Source organism: Sus scrofa, chromosome 2 (assembly GCF_054392235.1).
Source record: "Sus scrofa isolate SSC_HxYL_T2T_F1_AM1 chromosome 2, Sscrofa_HxYL_maternal_Yorkshire_Landrace_v2.0, whole genome shotgun sequence".
In the NCBI taxonomy this organism is placed as follows: Eukaryota; Metazoa; Chordata; class Mammalia; order Artiodactyla; family Suidae; genus Sus; species Sus scrofa.
The window spans coordinates 84,069,152-84,087,236 of NC_139384.1; the positions used below are offsets into that span (position 1 = coordinate 84,069,152).

The 18,085-nt window shown below is 55.9% G+C and overlaps 1 protein-coding gene across 11 annotated transcripts in view; it reads left to right on the top strand.

The window, feature by feature from the left end:
- The window catches only part of PTPRS (protein tyrosine phosphatase receptor type S), a 105,691-nt gene that overhangs the window by 47,087 nt on the left and 40,519 nt on the right, over nt 1–18,085 (top strand). For 10 of the 11 annotated variants that reach the window (XM_085013212.1, XM_085013217.1, XM_085013209.1 and 7 more), the window contains 4 exons: nt 1,162–1,307; nt 1,812–1,953; nt 7,986–8,174; nt 15,091–15,201. In XM_085013212.1, the coding sequence (XP_084869338.1) occupies nt 1,162–1,307; nt 1,812–1,953; nt 7,986–8,174; nt 15,091–15,201 (588 nt within the window). Of the gene's footprint in view, nt 1–1,161; nt 1,308–1,811; nt 1,954–7,985; nt 8,175–15,090; nt 15,202–16,945; nt 16,958–18,085 lie in introns of all 11 variants that reach the window. The other variant, XM_085013207.1, reaches the window with a different exon arrangement.

An 18,085-nucleotide genomic window follows, 5' to 3' on the forward strand; every position in this document is an offset into this window, starting at 1 on the left:
CTCTTAGAAGTAACTGAATTCATTTTACAGGCTAATTGTAGCATTGCTGTGGATGGCAATCCAGCATCCCTTTGGGTGATTCAAAGGTTACTGTGAAAAGTCAATAAAAAAGAAAACAATGTTAATAAACTCTCACCGGATCCTGTAGTTGTCCAAGGCGCAGAGTTGAGACTGTCTAGCTGTTAAAGACATAGTAGCTCCCCCTTAGACTTTCCTGGGAAGACTTAACATATCAGATCATCGGGAGGGACAAAGGATGTGGGCACAGGAGCCAGCCCGGGTCAGATCCCTGCTCAGCCACTGGCCAGTTGTGTGTTGAAGCAAATGCCTTGTCTGTTCTGTGCCTCCGTGTGCCCATGTGTGAACGTGTGCCCATGGTTCTGACCCTCAGCCCTGTCAGAAGTGTACACCTTCTGCATGCACTTGGCATTCACTAGGCACTCATTCTGAGTTTGGTCCTCCAGCTCTGCCCCACTGCGTTTGGACACCCCTCATGGATTAAAGAGGCTGGAGCCCTGGGTTTGAATCTGGCTCTGACTTCAGGTCCCTTGGTCACCCCCTGTTCCCTGTTTGATGCCTCAGTCTCCCCATGTGTGCCACCAGGGCTTTTGACCAAGTTATCACCTCCCACATCTTTTTAGGGCCAAGGACCCAGGGTTTGGCTGGTCACTACTGAGGGCCTCCGGGTGCTGAATTTGAGGACCCCTGAGTGTCAGGGATCTCCCCTCCTGCCATCCCCTGTGGCACTGGGCCTGAGTAGGTGTGCCCATGTGAGGCTGCATCCCTGTGTGGGTGGTGTGGCTCTAGTCCCCAGGGGGTAGGGGTGGGAGTGAGGGTGCTGGGCAGGCCCTGGAATACCCACAAGTGCCAGTAAGGGGGCATCCAGTGGTAGCATTTCTCTCTTTTTTTTGGCCACATCCATGGCATGTGGAAGGTCCCTTGTCAGGAATTGAACCCCATGCCACAGCAGTGACAGCGACGGATCCTTAACTACTAGGCCATCACGGAACCCCACATTTCTCTTTCCTTCTCTCTAACCTTCCTGTTGAGTCCTTCTTGTACCTCTCTGGGCAGACAGGAGATCGTGTTTGCGTGGCCCGTGGGGTCCTGGTCACATGCCCCGGCCCACTAGAGCCCCTCCTCTTCCTGCTTTTTCCCCAGAGCCCCCCAGGTTCATCAAAGAACCCAAGGACCAGATTGGTGTGTCAGGGGGCGTGGCCTCCTTCGTCTGTCAGGCCACAGGTGATCCCAAGCCACGCGTGACCTGGAACAAGAAAGGCAAGAAGGTCAATTCGCAGCGCTTCGAGGTGAGTTGGGGGGATGGGGGAGGGGAGACAGCCCAGGCTCAGCCCCACCCCCTGGACAGAGCCACGGAAGCAGGCTTGAAAACTTTCCCCAGACGGCGCATGGGCAGCCAGGGCTGGGCATCCCATCTCAGCGGCCCCCTTCCCCTCCTGCACCCTCCCTGCCCGCTCCATGAGGGCCCCGCCAGGTTCAGCTGTTCTGCCACCCTTGTGCTGTGTGGCCTCAAGCAACGCCCTGCCCTCTCTGAATCTTATCTCACCCCTTCACACAGAAGGGAATCCCCTACTCTGTGCACATTTCCATATCCAGCACACCTTTGCATGCCTGCCACACACTTCCGTGTGCATGTCACACACCCACTCACACACAGTACCCTCTGTTTGTGCAGACCCAGTTTTCTGCCTCCACTGCATTGACAGACGTATACACACAGGCGGGGCAGTTCCCAGCTTGTCTCCCGGTCACTCCTGGCACCCCAGCCTCACCCTGGCCTTTCTCTCAAACAGACGATCGAGTTTGATGGGAGTGCGGGGGCCGTGTTGAGGATCCAGCCACTCCGGACACCCCGGGATGAAAACGTGTACGAGTGCGTGGCCCAGAATTCAGTTGGGGAGATCACTGTCCATGCCAAGCTCACTGTCCTCCGAGGTATGGCACCTCCCAGGATAGGTGGGGCAGGACCCGGGCCCTGGACTTTGGGGACAAACACCAAAGGGATCTGTGAACGTCTCACTTGGGATTTTTTTCTTTAGGGGGGACATCTTCTAGTCCATAATACCACTGGGTCCATGGTCTTCTGGTAGGAATTTATTGAGCCTTTGCAGAAAAGAGGAGTTTTAAGGGCTAGAATCATCCCTGTTTGTCATCTTAACCATGCTCTTGTGATTACACGAGGTGGATCCAACTCAGACTGAGAATTCATTGGTTCCTGTAATTAAAATGTCTATGGAGTAATTTAGCTTCAGGTTCAGCTGGATCCAGGAGCTGATACAGTGTTCTCAGCGCTCACTTTCTGCCTCCGGGTTTATTTTCTTCCATGTCAACTATACCCTCAGTGAGATTCCCCCCCACCTCCACTTAGCTCCAGCTTCCCAGGCCCCCACTACAAAGAGAGGACTCAGTGACCCAGGACTGCTGTTCATTGGCCTTGTTTGGGTCAGATGACCATCCCTGAGCTGGTCACTATGGCTGGAGGAACAATAACTCTGATTGGCAGAGTCCTCCCTGGAGTCAAGGGTGTGTCAGCCCACATAGGGTCAAAAAGGGGTGGTTCCCCCAAAGGAACAAAGGAGGGGTAGAGGCTGACTAGGCTGAAAAAGCTCACTCCCACCTCCCTGAACATTCACACCCTGGCCTCATTCAGGTGGGCTGGGGCACCAGGAAATTGCTTCCTTATTGTAAACCAGCATCATTCAGACAGTGTTGCCACAAACCTGCCCCACCCCTGGACCCCCACACCTGCTGCTCCTGACTTCCCTCTCCATTGCAAGGTAGTTTTAACCCAGGGGCCTGCAACTTGAGTGTACATCCTGGCGCTGCCACTCTGTAGCACTCTATTAAGTGCCTGGTCTCAGGGAGTCTGGGAAAGACACAGCTCCCCTCCCTGTTCCCCATGGGCATGTTAGTGAACCTCTCTGAGCTGCAGTTTCCTCACTTCCAAAGTGGGATGATAATGGTGTTCACCACAAGGGATCATGAACCAGAGAAACAGACATTACAGGTGGGGGACCCTCGTGATGCTCCACGGGGACAAGGATTTGGTTGGTTCTGCCTATCTGATATTATTATGACCATCATTGTTGTTAGTTACAAGACAGCTGCCACCGGCCATGCTCCAGCTCTCTGGTGGCTGGGTGGGTCCTGTCTTTCACCTGTAGGGGCACCCTGACCCTCTGTGATCTATAAGTAGGAGCCACAGCCAGCCATTAGGGGGTTGGTGCCCCCCCCATGTGGCTCTGGGGGGGGGAGTGTTCCAGCGTCCCCTCGGGTGGCAGAGCGATGGTCAGCTTGGAGCCCTGGGAGGAGCTGTCACTTCGGCTGTGGGGGCACTTCGTGCCAGACCCTGGTGTGTGCTCGCACTCAGAAGGCTCTGTGGTTGCCGCCTGGAAATTCCTAGTAATTTTTTTTAACAAGAGGCCCCATAGTTTCAATTTGCGTGGGTCCTGGAGCCCATCCGGCTGGGGCATGGAGGCAGGAGGAGCGAGGGGAGGAGCCCGAGCGCCCAGCCCTCCTCTTCCCAGCAGATATTTTTGCCCTGACCTTTCCCCGGCAGTCGGCACAGGCTGCCTCCCGCAGCCCCACCCCCTCCCCGCGCCAGCTCCCATTGTAAGCGCTCAGAGAGTTAAAAGGACAAGCTGTGAATCTATTAAGTGCCTGGTCTCAGGGAGTCTGGGAAAGACACAGCTCCCCTCCCTTCTCCCCATCAAGGCGCCCCGTGTCTCTGTTCTCCGGGTGCATGATGCTGGGGCTGGGCACCCAGCCCAGAGCGATTAACCTGGAGTGTCTGTCCCCCTCTCCACTTAGCCCCAGCCCCAGGGACCCCTGGCTGAGTGGGAAGGTCTGGGCTGCAGGGGAGGGGGGAATCTTCCCTTCCACCACCGCCATCTGATTGTGGCCCCCGCTCACGCCTCCCTCACTGTTGTTTTAATTAAACTCCGAGGAACCAGGCACAATGTGGTACTCGAACATTTTTGTTGAATTAGGAGCTCTCCATAACATCAGGTGACCACCGCCTCCCCCACCCTGGCTGGCTGCCATGCACTCAATCCCCCTCTCCCCCCATGGGGCTGCATGCACCCAGGAAGTGCTCACGTGAGGACAAGTGTGGGCTGCGGGTGCATACTTGGGTGAGCACGCGTGCATACAGGTGTACCCATGCACACACACAAACACACATATAGGAAACGGGAGCGCAGAGGGACATCAGCAGACCCAGGCCCCCAGCCTGCCTAGGTCAGCTTTGAGCACTAAGAGTTGAGACTCTGCCCTAACCTTTGGTGATGTCATCAGTAACCAATCAGAACCATGTGTAAAGTGGTCCAGGCCTCGGGGGCCTGGGAAGAGCAAACGGGGGCGTGAACCAGCTCAGACAGGATGCAGCCACCCCTCAGACCTGACATCTTGGCTGGGCTTGGGGGTTCTGCAGCTGCAGGCTCCTCCCAGCTTTTTCCAGGCTGAGCCCAGCCTGGGTTCAAAGCCCGGTGTTGCCGTGTCCCAGCTGTACAACTTAGGGTGGGTGTGCGTCTGTCTGAGCCTCAGTTTCCCCCACTGTGGAAGGGGTCCCATCGCTGAGGAGGGCATAGGAAGCTGCCTTATAGTGCCTGGTACCTAGTTAGTGCTCAGGACTTAGATGTGCAGCCGGTTTCCTTTACCAAGGGATCCCTGCCTGGGCTGGAGCCACAGCTCTCTTGTTTAACTGGGGGCACGGGGTGATGCTACACCCCCATACCCACCTCTACCGCCTCTCCCGTGCCCAGTCTTGGCCTTCTGCCCCTTCCACGCACCTGCAGCTCTGTTCCCTCCCTGCATGGTGGCCTCAGACCTACCTCTTCCCCAGCCCTCCTGTCCATCACCCAACACCCTCGCCATGCCCAGTGCCCCTCCTGGGCATTTATGAGCAAATACCCATGTTTTGTGTCCTTTTAACACAAACGGCAGCGTTGTCTGTACCAGGAGGCAGCAGGTTTCTTCTGTACAATGCCAAAGGGTAAATGCTTTTGAAGCTGCAAGCTGGACAATCTCTGTTGCACCTTCTCAGTTCGGGAAAGCTCTTGTAGGTGATGAGGAAACCAATGGATGCGGCTGGTGTGCCAATAAAACTTTATCCACAAAAACAAGGGGCGGGGCCAGGGTTGGCCCAGAGGCCATAGTTTTCAATCCTTGGTCTATACCATCTCTCACTTTGAACTCTGCCGCTTAGCAACACATCCTGGACTTTGTTCAGATTCGGACTTTGTTCCAAATCTCTCTGTGAGGCGATTCTTTCTGCTTGTTTGGGGGACCTGGTCCATGGGCGGCCTGGTCAATATGTAATAAGTCTCTGTTGACAGGTGTCGAGACTGTCACCAGGCTTTTACCATTGCTGTTAGGGCCTCAGGAATACCTCTGCCTTCCTTCTCTAGTGCCAGCCACTGGGCTGAGGGTGCAGGGGTCTCAGGGCACCAAGTCACCCCTCCTGGTCCTGCTGTACCAATGAGCATCCCTACCGGTTGCAGACAAGTGTGCCTGTTTCTTCTCCATCTCGGCCCTGTGTGTGATCACAGTTTGTCACTTGTCTACCACCAGGGGTGGGGTGGGGACTGTTGGTTTGCAAGGGCTGCTGTGACACAGCTCCACAGTCTGGGCAGCCTGAGTCACATGTGTTCTTTGCATAGGCTGGAGGTCCAAGATCAAGGTGTCAGCAGGCTTGGTTCCTTCTGAGGCCTCTCTCCTTGGCTCAGTGTCAACCGTCTTCAGTGTCCACACGGTCTCCCGTCTGTGTATGTCGGTCCTCATCTCTTCTTATGAGGACATGAGTCCTCTTGGGTCAGGGTCTGCCTAATACCTCCTTTAAGTTAATGTTCATGACCTCTGTAGAGACCCTGTCTCCAAACACAGTCATAGCCGAGGTCTCAGGGATCAGGGATTCCACATAAGAATCGGGGGGAATGGAGTTCCCGTCGTGGCTCAGTGGTTAACGAATCCGACTAGGAACCATGAGGTTGTAGGTTTGATCCCTGGCCTTGCTCAGTGGGTTAAGGATCCGGTGTTGTCGTGAGCTGTGGTGTAGGCCGGCAGCTACAGCTCTGATTCGACCCCTAGCCTGGGAACCTCCATATGCCTCGGGAGCAGCCCTAGAAATGGCAAAAAGACCAAAAAAAAAAAAAAAAGGAATTGGGGGTAAGGAACACATAACAGGGGGCTAGTGGCTATTTTTGTTTTGTTTTTTTTTTTTCTTTTTAGGGCTGCACCTGCAGCATTTGGAACTTCCCGGGCCAGGGGTTGAATCAGAGCTGCAGCTGCAGCCTACACCACAGCCATAGTAAGATGGTTAACCCGCTGAGTGAGGCCAGGGATTGAACCTTCATCCTCATAGAGACAATGTCAGGTCCTTAACCTGCTGAGCCACAATGGGAACTCCCACTAGTGACTCAATTTTAGCTGAGGAAGCCTGCCCCACCCCAGGGGACCCTTTGTCCATTGTGGATTTCAGGCCAGACCAGAGCTGGGGACACTAGAGGTCAGAGCCAAAGGAGCCAGGGGTCCAGGTGCTGGAGGTGGTGGGTGAAGGTGTGGGAGAGGGTGGGGCCTAGTAGGAGACCCTCGAGCTGCATCCCCCTCACTGGCATCAACCCGCTAAGTCAGGCCAAGGAGTCCATGATGCCATTTGCCTCACCACCCCAGCCCAGAACCACATTCTCCATCACTGGATGTGGGGACCAAGAGTCTCCAGGGAGGGATGTTTTTCTCTTTGTATCCCCCCTACCCCCCCCCACCCCCTTTTATTGGATGCTTGCCAGAGAATGGGGAGCCTGAGGCCGGGAGACATGAGGCTTCTCAAAGGTTGGCAGTAACTAGGGCTGAATCATTTGTGTACTTATTGAGCACCAACTGCATGCCAGGACCTGCATGGGGCAGTGGGGACCCAGATAAATCATTTTCTGTGGAGTTCAATGCTCAGATGTTCTGGAGTCTGGGAGGATTTATAAGTTGGGGCCACAAAAAAAAAAAAAAAAAAAGATGTCCCCATTGTGGCTCAGTGGTATCCATGAGGACACGGATCCAATCCCTGGCCTCACTCAGTGGATTAAGGATCTAGTATTGCCGTGAGCTGTGGTGTAGGTCACAGATGCGTCTCAGATGTTGCTGTGGCTGTGGTGGAGGCTGACAGCTGTGGTTCCGATTTGAACCCCTAGCCTGGGAACTTCCATGTGCCTCAGGTGCAACCCTAGAAAGCAAAAAAAAAAAAACCAAACTTGGGGCCGTCAGCTAGGCTGAGGTAACATAGACACGTTGCCCAGGGTGTGAAGCAGAAGGGAGCATGATGACATCAGGGAGCAAGGTGGCCAGTGTGGCTAGACAGAGCAAGAAGCAAGCGCGAGGCTGGCTTGTGATGGAGCTGCCGAGGCCGGTGGGGGCCAGCGCTGAGTGGGGAGCCTGGGTTCCTCTGGGGAGTGGTGGGGAGGGCAGGCAGGAGAGGTGTGGTGTGGTCTCATTTACATTTCAAAAAGCTGCATCTGGGGTTCCCTGGTAGCTGAGGATCTGTCATTGTCAGACTGTGTCGCCTCTGCATGGGTGTGCCCCCCCGCCCCCAAAAGTGCCCTCTGGCTGCTGTAAAGCAACTCAAGGGTTTTGTAACCTCGGCCCTGACGGTCCTCTGCAGGGCCATCCTCGGTGCTATGGGGTGTAGAGCAACAATCCCCATCTACTCGATGTCAGGAGTCCCCTAGTCTTGACAACCACAGATGTCCCCAGACATGGCCCAGTGTCCCCTGGGGGCAGGATCACCCCGGGTCAAAGGCACCGGTCTGGCCTGATGTCTTCCTACCAGTTCCCACACATGAGAGTGATGTTTCCCATGGACCAAGAGGAAACAGGCTACAAACGGTCACATTGCCCAGCGGGGGCTGGACCTAGCGCCCTGGAGGGATGGCCGTGCAGTAATTGGGCCTTGGCTTTGCTTTTCCCATCTCCACTCTCAGAGGACCAGCTGCCCCCCGGGTTCCCCAACATCGACATGGGCCCCCAGCTGAAGGTGGTGGAGCGGACGCGCACGGCGACAATGCTCTGTGCTGCCAGCGGCAACCCTGACCCTGAGATCACCTGGTTCAAGGACTTCTTACCTGTGGACCCCAGTGCCAGCAACGGGCGCATCAAGCAGCTGCGATCAGGTGAGTGCAGGTGGCTGGGAAGATGTGGGAGCCACAGAGGACAGCACGGGGAGGGCACCCTCTCCAGCACCCAAGCCCTGGGGGCTAGTGGAAGACAGAAGGGCAGAGCTGACGTGCAGCCTCGGAGGCCATGGGTGCTTGGGGAAGTGTATATTCAGCGCTGAACCCATGGGGATGTGATAGGGCGTGACGGGCAGGGGTCATGGGGTGCCATAGTGGGTGGTAGGCAGAGAATTCTTCAGTGCCTGAGTGGGAACATAACAGACCCAGAAATGCACAGTGATGGCGAGCCACCGAGGCCTCAGGAGCAGTGTCTCCAATACCCAAAACACTGCTGTCCTCATGAAGTGTAGACAGGCACAGACGGCAGGTGTCCACGGTGCCCCAACAGTGGGACACAGTGGGGGCCAGACGGGCAGAGGTGATGGGGAGCCACGGAGGGTGGCTATCTTCAGTGTCTAACCACTGGCTATATATCGGGGCCCAGTCAAGATAATGGGGAGCCCCGGAAGGTGGCAGAGGGAGGGTTTCTTCTATGCTGAAGCAGGAGATGTGTCCAGTGAGGACGTAAGGGGGTCCAGACAGGTAAGAATAGAGGAGAGCACTAGGCCAAGGCAAGTGTTTCCAGTGCTGAAACAGTGGGTGTCTCCAGAGGAGGTAGTGGGCGGAGGCAGCTGAGGCCATGGGGAGCCCCAGAGAGCTGCAGGGAGAGATGGTCTCTGAGCCTGCAGCAGTAAGGACACCATGGGGCACCGACAGGCAGTCCAGCCTGTTTGTCCTGGTCCTGGCCAGACTCAGGGGGCGGGGAGGGGGGGTTGGAACAGAGCATAAAACCTTGGCCACCTTGGGCCAGGCACATCCACACAACTTCCAGTTGTGTCTCAGCTTAGCACCTCCGTGCCCCCTCCGTGAGTCCGTCCGTCTGAGGGGCTGTGTGTGCGTTGTGTCGATTGTCCCACTGCCTCACGAACATCTACGTGGGGTCCCCATGTGTCCTGAGTGTCCTGACCTGCTCCCCACCAGTGGGCACACACAGGCCATGCCCTCGGCACACGGGTCACCTTCTCCCTCCCAGAGCGAAGCTTGTCTGTGTGCATCTCAGCCACACATATGTCTGAGTGACAGTCCCTCCCGTGTGCATGTCTGTTCCTTGTGGGTGGACGCATGTGTGGTCAGGATGTGCCCACAGGCACTCACGCATGTTTTCGTCCACTTTGAGTACACGTGTTGGTGCACCCCCTTTTTTCTCTCTCCCCTTCCTATGAGGACCTCCCCACCCCCGCCCCGGAGCCACCCCTACCTGAAGGCCTCTCCATCGTTCTCAGTGCTCCCTGCCCATCCCCACTCACTGCTCAGCCTCGTCCTCTGAGGAGTCTGTCTGCCCATCCTCTGCTTTCTGCTCCTTCTAGCAAAGACCCAGACCCTGAAAAGGGGCAGATGTTAAGCCCAGAATGTCTTCCCTGGAGCGACCCTGGCCCCTGCACCAGGGAGAGAAGTAGCCTTCCCCGTCCCCACCTCTCTGAGGATATTTGCAACTTTGTGGGGGGTTTCACCTGGAGGAGTGATGGCAGGCTTGGGACTCCAATTTCTTCCTTGATGGTCTCTGCCATCACAGCCCCAATATAGCAAAATGATCAAGAGTGTGGACCTCAGAGTTCCCGTCATGGCTCAGTGGTTAATGAATCCGACTAGGAGCCATGACGTTGCAGGTTCGATCCCTGGCCTTGCTCAGTGGGTCAAGGATCCAGTGTTGCCGTGAGCTGTGGTGTAGGTCGCAGACATGACTGGGATCCCACGTTGCTGTGGCTCTGGAGTAGTCTGGCAGCTACAGCTGCAACTCAACCCCTAACCCAGGAACCTCCACATGCCTTGGGAGTGGCCCTAGAAAAGGCAAAAAGACAAAAAACAAAACAAACAAAAAGAGCGTGGACCTCAGCACCCGACTTGCCCAGTGTGCCCCAGGGCACGCCCTCCTCTTGGCATCTCAGTGTCCTCAGAACACGTGCGCCCCCCCCCCCCCCCCCCCCCGCCGAGTGTTGTTGCGAGGGGCCCCTGACGGGTGGCCTGGCCCATCCTCAGTGCTCCGAGAACGGCAGCTGATTTAATCACCATAATCAACCTGATTCGTCTTCTGACCCCTCCCCGTGAGGATACAGGCTTCTGCATAACCACCCGTTAATGTTCCTGTTCTCTTTTCTTGTCCCTCCGTTGTAAACGTTCAGAAACCTTTGGTAAGTTTAATTTCTTCACCACGTCAACCACTAACGCCCCCTCCTCCCCCATGTTGCCCCGCCTCCCAGCCGTCCCCTCCCCTCAGACTAACAGCCACCGTGACAGTAACTGTGACCCACTCTACGTGGCATGTGTACTAACGCCTCTCCCCCACGTCCCCGCCCCCAGCCCCCCAGCCCTCCCCATCCAGGCACCAGGGGGCTGCAGAGAGAGGAGCCCAAACGGAAAAGAGGAACAAAGACCACAAGGGGGCTGGTGGAGCTCCGCATGTAACAGCCACCCCTGCCCCTGCCCCATCCTGGGCCTCGACACAGCTGGAAAATGGTGAAATTACAGAAGTCGGGGGGCTGGATATAAGGGAAGGAGAGGGAGTGTTCCCGCTGAGCTAGTCCTGGGTGTATCTCATTCTTTTCCCCAGCATCTACCCTGAATCCCCTGAAACCAGCTGCTAGGCTCATTCTTACTAAGGTGAGAATGATAACGGCCTATAATGGTCACCTCTCGCCTTTAATACCCAAGGCGGGGTGTCCTTTCCTCTCTGTAGAGGGGCCGTGGGCTACTGGGCCATCGTGGGAAGTTCTGCCTCTGGCTTCTCTTAGCATAATAGTTCAAGTATAGCGAACCAGCCCGAGCAGGGGCCGACCTAGATTCCCAGTGACCTGGATTTTTGTTCTCCATGGTACAGCCTTCGGCAAATTCCATTTCCGGCCCATGTGAAGAGGAGGAGTGGCCTCTTTGGGTTGGAGATTTTGTAAGAGATCATACAGGGTCCTCCCAAAGTTCAGGCTAGAAGGGCCCCAGCCTGGGAGGCTGGAGTGCGGGTTAAGGGCCCATCCCTGCCTCTACCTCATGGTGGGATAAGTCCTTGTGGGCCTCCGTTTGCCCATCTGCAAAATGGGCCTGAATGCGGAAGGAGCCTTGCTTTCTCAAAGCTTCTCTGCCCTGGCCTTGGGGTGCCCGTGTCCTCAGTTATCAGCTGTGATCAGCACAGGTAGAGGGGGCCCAGATGGCCCCCCGGGAGCATGAGCAGAAGGCGGGCAACTCCAGCCTGGGGCCACCTTTTCTGGTCTCCTGAGCTGTCCCTGCCCCCAGGGCCCATCTCAACACACACAGTCCTCTTCCTCTTTTCCTTTTGGAAGTTAAGGAGGCTGCGGGGCCCTCCCTGTGCCCTCCATCCCCTGTCACTGCCCTCCCCTGTCCCTCCCACTTGGCCTGTCTGTAAAACCTTCCCTTGGCTTTATTAATGCCCGGCCCTGGGGCACTAACCCTTCTCCCCCGTCTCTAACAAGATTCCCAAGACCCACCCCCCTCATTCCCTGTCCCTCCCAAGAAGGAAAAGAGTAGAGGTCATGGACCTCCCCCCCCCCCCGCCTCGACCCAGAAGGAGGGCAGCTGACAGGGCCCGGCCAGGCCATGGATCTCCGTGGGGCACCGCCACGCCCCTCAGGCCTGTCCAGAGGGGCTTCTAGACTCAGCCCATCTTTCCCCAGGAGAGTCTCCTCACCTCCTCCAGGAAGCCCTCCGGATTGGCAAGCCCTCAGACCCCACCCTGCTCCTAGGAGCCTGGCCTTCTCTTCCTCAGCAAGCCTGTAAACCCAGGGCTGCCCCTGCCCCATGTCCCCCTCTCCCCCCGGGCAGAGTGGACAGGCCTGGCTGGTGGCCTGGCCCCGCCTCCCTGGGGCCCCCCGGCCCCCCAGGACTGCCTTCTGACATTCACCTGACTCTCTCTGCTTCCCTTACAGAAAGCACTCCGATCCGAGGTAAGAGGCTCTTTCCTCACCCACCCACCCACTCACGCTCTCTCTCACTGCCACCCAGCCTCCCAGGCTTCATGAGGGGCTGCCGCCAGGCCCCCCTCCACATGCCTCCTCCTCGCCACCCTGCCTAGTGTCCGTGCAGTCTCTGTGTCTACGTCACTGTCTGTGACTAGGGGCCAAGTGTGGCCATGCTGGCCCTTCGGGTCACCTGGCTGCAGTCAGGGGGTTGTGTCCTCCGGAAGGGGCAGTGCCTGCCATCCCCACCCAGAGCTCTGGGGGCCAGGCCCCTGACCAGTGCCCTGTACACAGCCCTCAGCCATCTCTAGCCTCGATTTCCCCATCTGTACAATGAGTGAGCAGAGGGCACCTCCCAGCTCTAAAGCTCTGATCTGGGCCCTGAGGGTGGTGGTGGGGGATGGGGTCCAGCTTGAGGGAGCAGAGAGACAGACAGTCATAAAGGCAGCCCCATGGTGCTGCCCCAGAGAATGGACTAGAACAGGCCTGGGTGGGAGCCTCAGGGAAGAGTCAATGTCTAGTCCTGACTTTGCTACAAAATGCTGTGTGACCTTGAGCAGTCTCCCTGCCCTCTCTGGGCCTCCATAGTAACACCTGGCTGCCTGCTCTCCTGGAGCCTTGAGGTTGATGGGGACTGAACCCTAGCGCATAGGACCATCCCCCTCCTCCGCCAGAGAGAACTTCCCAATCTGTGGGTCCCTTTCACTTCCTTGGGACAACCACAAACAAAGCTGGGTGGTGGAGGGGGGTCTGCTTGGGACCCTGGACTGGATTTTTTGGACTCCTGGTGCCAGGGACTCTGATCAAAACCTGTGACTCCAGCAAACTTGGAGCTCTCCCCTCACCTCCATTTACTCACAGGTACCAAGTGACGGGGTCTAGGCCTGTGATTCTAACATACACCAAGATATTCATGCAGCTTTATTTGCCTAGGAGAATGAGGACTTTGGGCCAGGCCTTTGATTTCAAACCTGCTGTGGCAATCTCTGCCTCATTTTTGTTTGTTCATGGGCACTTGAGTATTTTATCAAGACTCATGACTTCAGCCATACTTAGAGATGTTCGCTTGACTTCACCTACTTGTGAAAATGATTCGTTCCAGGCCTGTGGTCCCAGGTATCTTCAGGGAAATCTCAGCCATGTTTTCATTTACTCGTGGGCACTGTAGTGTTTAATCAAGGCTCTGTACTTGCAAACATTCTTAAGAAGTTTCATTCATATTCACATGCTCATGGCAAGTTAAGTCTTTCATCTGAGCCTGTGATTTCAAACATTGAAGGGGTGGGGATCAGCCCTGTTTTCATTTACTCGTGGGCACCAAGACCTTTGACTGGGCCTGTGATTTTTAAATATGCTTGGGAAAATAGACCCCTTCTTTAAATGCGTGCTCACTCATGACCAAAAAATTCTTTGATAAAGGCTTGTGATTTCAAACCCACTAGAGGCCTGAGAACCTCAATTATATTTGTGGGTATCTGAGGTCTTCCTTCAGACTGCTGATTTCAAACACTTCTGAAAATTCTCAGAGTTCCCGTTGTAGCTCAGTGGGTTAAGAACCTGACATAGTGTCCGTGAGGATGCCGGTTGGATTCCTGGCCTCACTCAGCAGGTTAAGGATCTGGCATTGCCGTGAGCTGCAGTGCAGTTCACAGATACAGCTGGGATCCCAGTGTTGCTGTGGCCATGGTGTAGGCCAGTAGCTGCAGCTCTGATCCGACCACTAGCCTGGAAACTTCCATATGCCATAGGTGCAACCTTTAAAAAAAAAAAAAGAAAATTCTCCTCATTAACCTTTGAGCCCCTTGGACTTGGGTCTTCCTTCATGATTGCAAACATGTTTGAGAAAATTCATTTGGTTACTGGTAAGCACCAGGATCCTGACTCCAGACCTGGTTAAATCCAGACAGACTGACTTAGGTGCCTTTAAATCTCTGGGGCAATTCAGAGTCCCCTTCAGTTTCAGGTACAGAAAGCTTGGATCCAGGCCTTTGATTTCAGACACACTTGACCTGTGTCACTTCCAACATCCTTTGCCTTCATTCTTCTTCTTCTTCGTTTTTTTTTTTTTCCTTTTTAGGGCCACATCCGAGGCATATGGAAGTTCCCCAGCTCAGAGCTGCAGCTGCTGGCCTACGCCACTACCACGGCAATGTTGGATCCGAGCCACATCTATGACCCATGCCACAGCTCATGGCAATGCTGGATCCTTAACCCACTGAGAGAGGCCAGGGATCGAACCCAAGTCCTCACAGATAACAGTCGCGTTTGTTACCCCTGAGCCACACGGGAACTCCCTGCCTTTGTTCTGGCGGAGGGTAACCCAGTCCTGAACTGTAAATGGCCTTGAAGAAACACAACCCTGGCTCCGATCACAGACACTGTGGGCCTTGAGACTTATGATTCCAAACATACTTGAGGAACGCAGACCCATGTTCATTTTGACACGTGGGCGCTGGTTGAAACCAGAGAGCGACCACCAGCTCCCCGAGATGGCATATCATCTGTGGTGGCCTCTTCGACGCCAGGGTCTTTGCTGTGCATTGGGAATGCCAGCCAACCTGCCCTCCACCCCCGACCTGGGGAGCATTCCTGGGTGATTTCTTGAACACGCCTCTGTTGGCACGCACTTCTCCCAGCCTCGTCGTTCAACTTGGCAGTCGCATATGAGGTCCTGGTTGAGGATGGAGGATTTGCAGGGCATGCAGTGTGGCCAGGCTTGCGGTGGGGGGGGCCGCAGGCAGGGAGGCCCCGGTCCAGCAGAGGCTTCTAGGCTGACTCAGCTCTCTCATCTGCCTCTCTGGCCCAGCCCACCCAAGAGACAGGCTGGACAGGGCCCTGGGACAGCCGTCCTGCCCGCCCCCTTTCCCTGGGGCCTCCCCTGACAGGACAGGCCTTGTCCCCTCTTCCCACAGGAGCCCTGCAGATTGAAAGCAGTGAGGAGACTGACCAGGGCAAATACGAATGTGTGGCCACCAACAGCGCCGGCGTGCGCTACTCGTCACCCGCCAACCTCTACGTGCGAGGTAGGGAACACTGCGTCCAGGTCAAAGACAGGGACCCGCCCCACCTGTCTCCCCTCCCTTGGGCTCACAGCCTCCGGGCTCCCCTGTCCCCTGCAGACCCCAGCAGGCAGGCCCTCCCCCGCTGGGGGCCGTGGGACCTTGGGCCAGGCGGTGTCTCTCTGGGCCTCAGTTTCCTTGCCTGTAAAATGGGGGCAGCTTCCACCCCCCACCCCCGTGCCTTGTGATGGCCGCCCCATGGGCTGCAGAACTTGGGGGGGGGGGCGGCAGGAGGGAACGGGGGCGGGGGTCCATCGGGGGCCTACAGGGCCGGGGGAGCCTGCAGGCCTCTGCCCCACCCCGCCCGCCCACCCATCCGAGTTGGCTTCTGTGGTGTGTTGTGCGGTGCCTCCCCCTGCTGTGTGCTTGCTTTGCTTCTCCAGACTCGTGGCCTCGTAGCTCCCTCACCCCTTCACCGCCCCCCTCCAGCGCCCTCAATCTAAGGCTTGGGGAGGGGTCTTCGAGGCTGCCCCCCCGCCGGCCCCACCCCCTCGGCCACCCCAGAGCCCCTGATCTCTCGGTTACCCTCAGAGAGGGATTCCTTTAGGCAGACGCCCTTGGGCTTGGGCTCGGGCTGAGATCCTGCACCCCCCACCCCTTCCCCCGGAGGGCCTGGGAAGCAGCTACACAGACTTCCTTCTGAGCCCCTGGGTGTCCTCTCAAAGATGCCAGGTGGGAGGGGGCTGTGCCTGCCCCCAGATACCTCTGTCGCCCCCTCTCTCATCCCCAGGCTGGTCCTCTTTCGCCCTTTCAGAGATTTCAGTCCGCCTCCTCCTCCTCCATCTCCCTGCATCCCCAAGGCTGTTTCTGACCAGCTTCGTGGTAGAAACAGCTTCTGCCTGCCAGGAAACAAGGCCCATTAAACAGCCTCCCCACCACCACCCGATGGGCTGCTGCAATGGGCTCTGTCTACCTGACCCCCTTCCCGCTCTTCGGGCCTCCGTTTCCCCCATTCGACGCACCCAGCCCCTGCTGGGAGGCCAGAAGGCTCCTCCCTCAGGCAGAGACCCTCAGCCCCTCGGTCCTCCCACCAGCCCTGACGCAGCGCCCTAGCTGCGCTTGGGTTCTGCATCTCGTCTCGGTCTCCGAGGAGGAGGAGGCCACCTGGGGGGAGGGGACGGGGATGCAGGGGCGTGGGTGGGCAGGGGACACACATCCAATCTGCTGCCATGGCACCTCTGGTGAGTTATAGTGCGTCCACGACTCCCAGCTGACCAGTCTTCGTCTAACTTGCTTATTTCTCTGCCAACACCCAGGATGGGGGGTTGTAAGGCTGGCAGAGCTCAAGTGTGGACAGCAGGCATGGGGGCCGGGCGGGGGCGGGGCCTCTAGCCAGGGTGTGACAAGGGAGGGGGGCTTTCTGTGTCCTCAGCACCACCCCCCCGGAGGTGGGGTCCTTTCTCGTGGGGGTCCAGCCTCCCTTTCTTTGCCTGGGTCTCAGACGCTCCAAAATTGAATTTTAAAAAATCGTGGAAGGTGAACGTAGATCTTGTATGTCAAGGAAAGAGCGGAGGAAAGACTAAAAGGTCGTTGCTGTTCTTTTTATTTTTTAATTTTAATTTTTTTTTTTGGTTTAAAGAAAAAATTCAACAAACTATTGCAGCTTGTAGCCTTGGGAAGTCCTCTTTTTACTCTCTGTATCTCCCCTATTTTTTCTCTTCTCCCCATGTCATTGTGTTCTGCATCAAACCCCCTTTACATCCCTCAGAGCTTCGAGAAGGTTGGTGTGTTTTTTTCTTTTTTACTTTCTTTACCCACATTTTTACATTCTGAGTGACACACACACGCACGAAACACATACAGACAGGCACACAGACACATGCAGACATGCACATGGAAAATAATAGCAAAACAAACTTAAAAGAATACATGATGGAATACAAATAACGAGCTCAAAGTGAACAAAACAAAAAAAAAAACCGCCAAGCCAGAGCAAAAACCCAGAAAGACACGAAAATCTCAGCCGCGCCCAGCCCGGCCTAGGGCCGGCCGCACACATGCGATGCTTGCATTGTGGTCGCCTCTATGCATCCTTTGGTAATGTTGTTGCTAAGTTTTTTGCACTCCTCGTCGTCATGGTAACTTGGGCCTGATGCATGCTGGGAGAATGTAAAAATTTCTCTGCATGCCACTCTTGTCGGTTCGGTTTGGTGAATTCCCAACGCCTTCTGTTGGAGTGTTTCTCGTCTTCCGTTCTGTTTTTCTCCTTTGGTTTCCTTCGTTTTTTTTTTTTTTCTTTCTTTCTTCCTTTTATTTACTTATGAATTTTCTGATTTTGTTTCCTTTTGGGGGGAAAAAACCGATGAGTTCGTTTTTTTTTCCCCCTCCCATCCTCCTTCCCTGGCCCCCTCCTCCCCCAAAGCGTTTCGTCTTTGGTTCTGTCTTGTGTTTCCGTGCTCTTTGGTTTTGGTTTCTTGGGCTGAGCTGTTGTGTGGTTGTTCTCCAAACGCATTGTGATTTAAAAGCCAGTGTTCCTGTCCCACCTACCATCCAGGAGGGCAGAAGGGGTCCCACAGCTGGGATGCTGGGGCAGAAAGTGACCGCCCAGGCTCAAGGGCACAAGGGAGGTGGTGTAGACAGATGGCGGGAGGTCAGAGCCTGGGTTGGGTGTGTGGGGAGAGCAGCCTAATTTGCCTGGCCGGCTCTCTTTTACCCAGAGCTGATGCCTCAGCTCCATGGGGTGGCCACGTTGGAAGGGAGCTTAAGCAGGCCTCAGCATAAGACCATCTCCCACTGTCCCAAACAACCCCCAAACAGGCATTTGAAGCACAGCTGAATGGGCAGGCAGCATTCTGAGAGCAATACCTCCAAATATGAGAAGTGGCCACCTTTAAATGGACCATCCTCC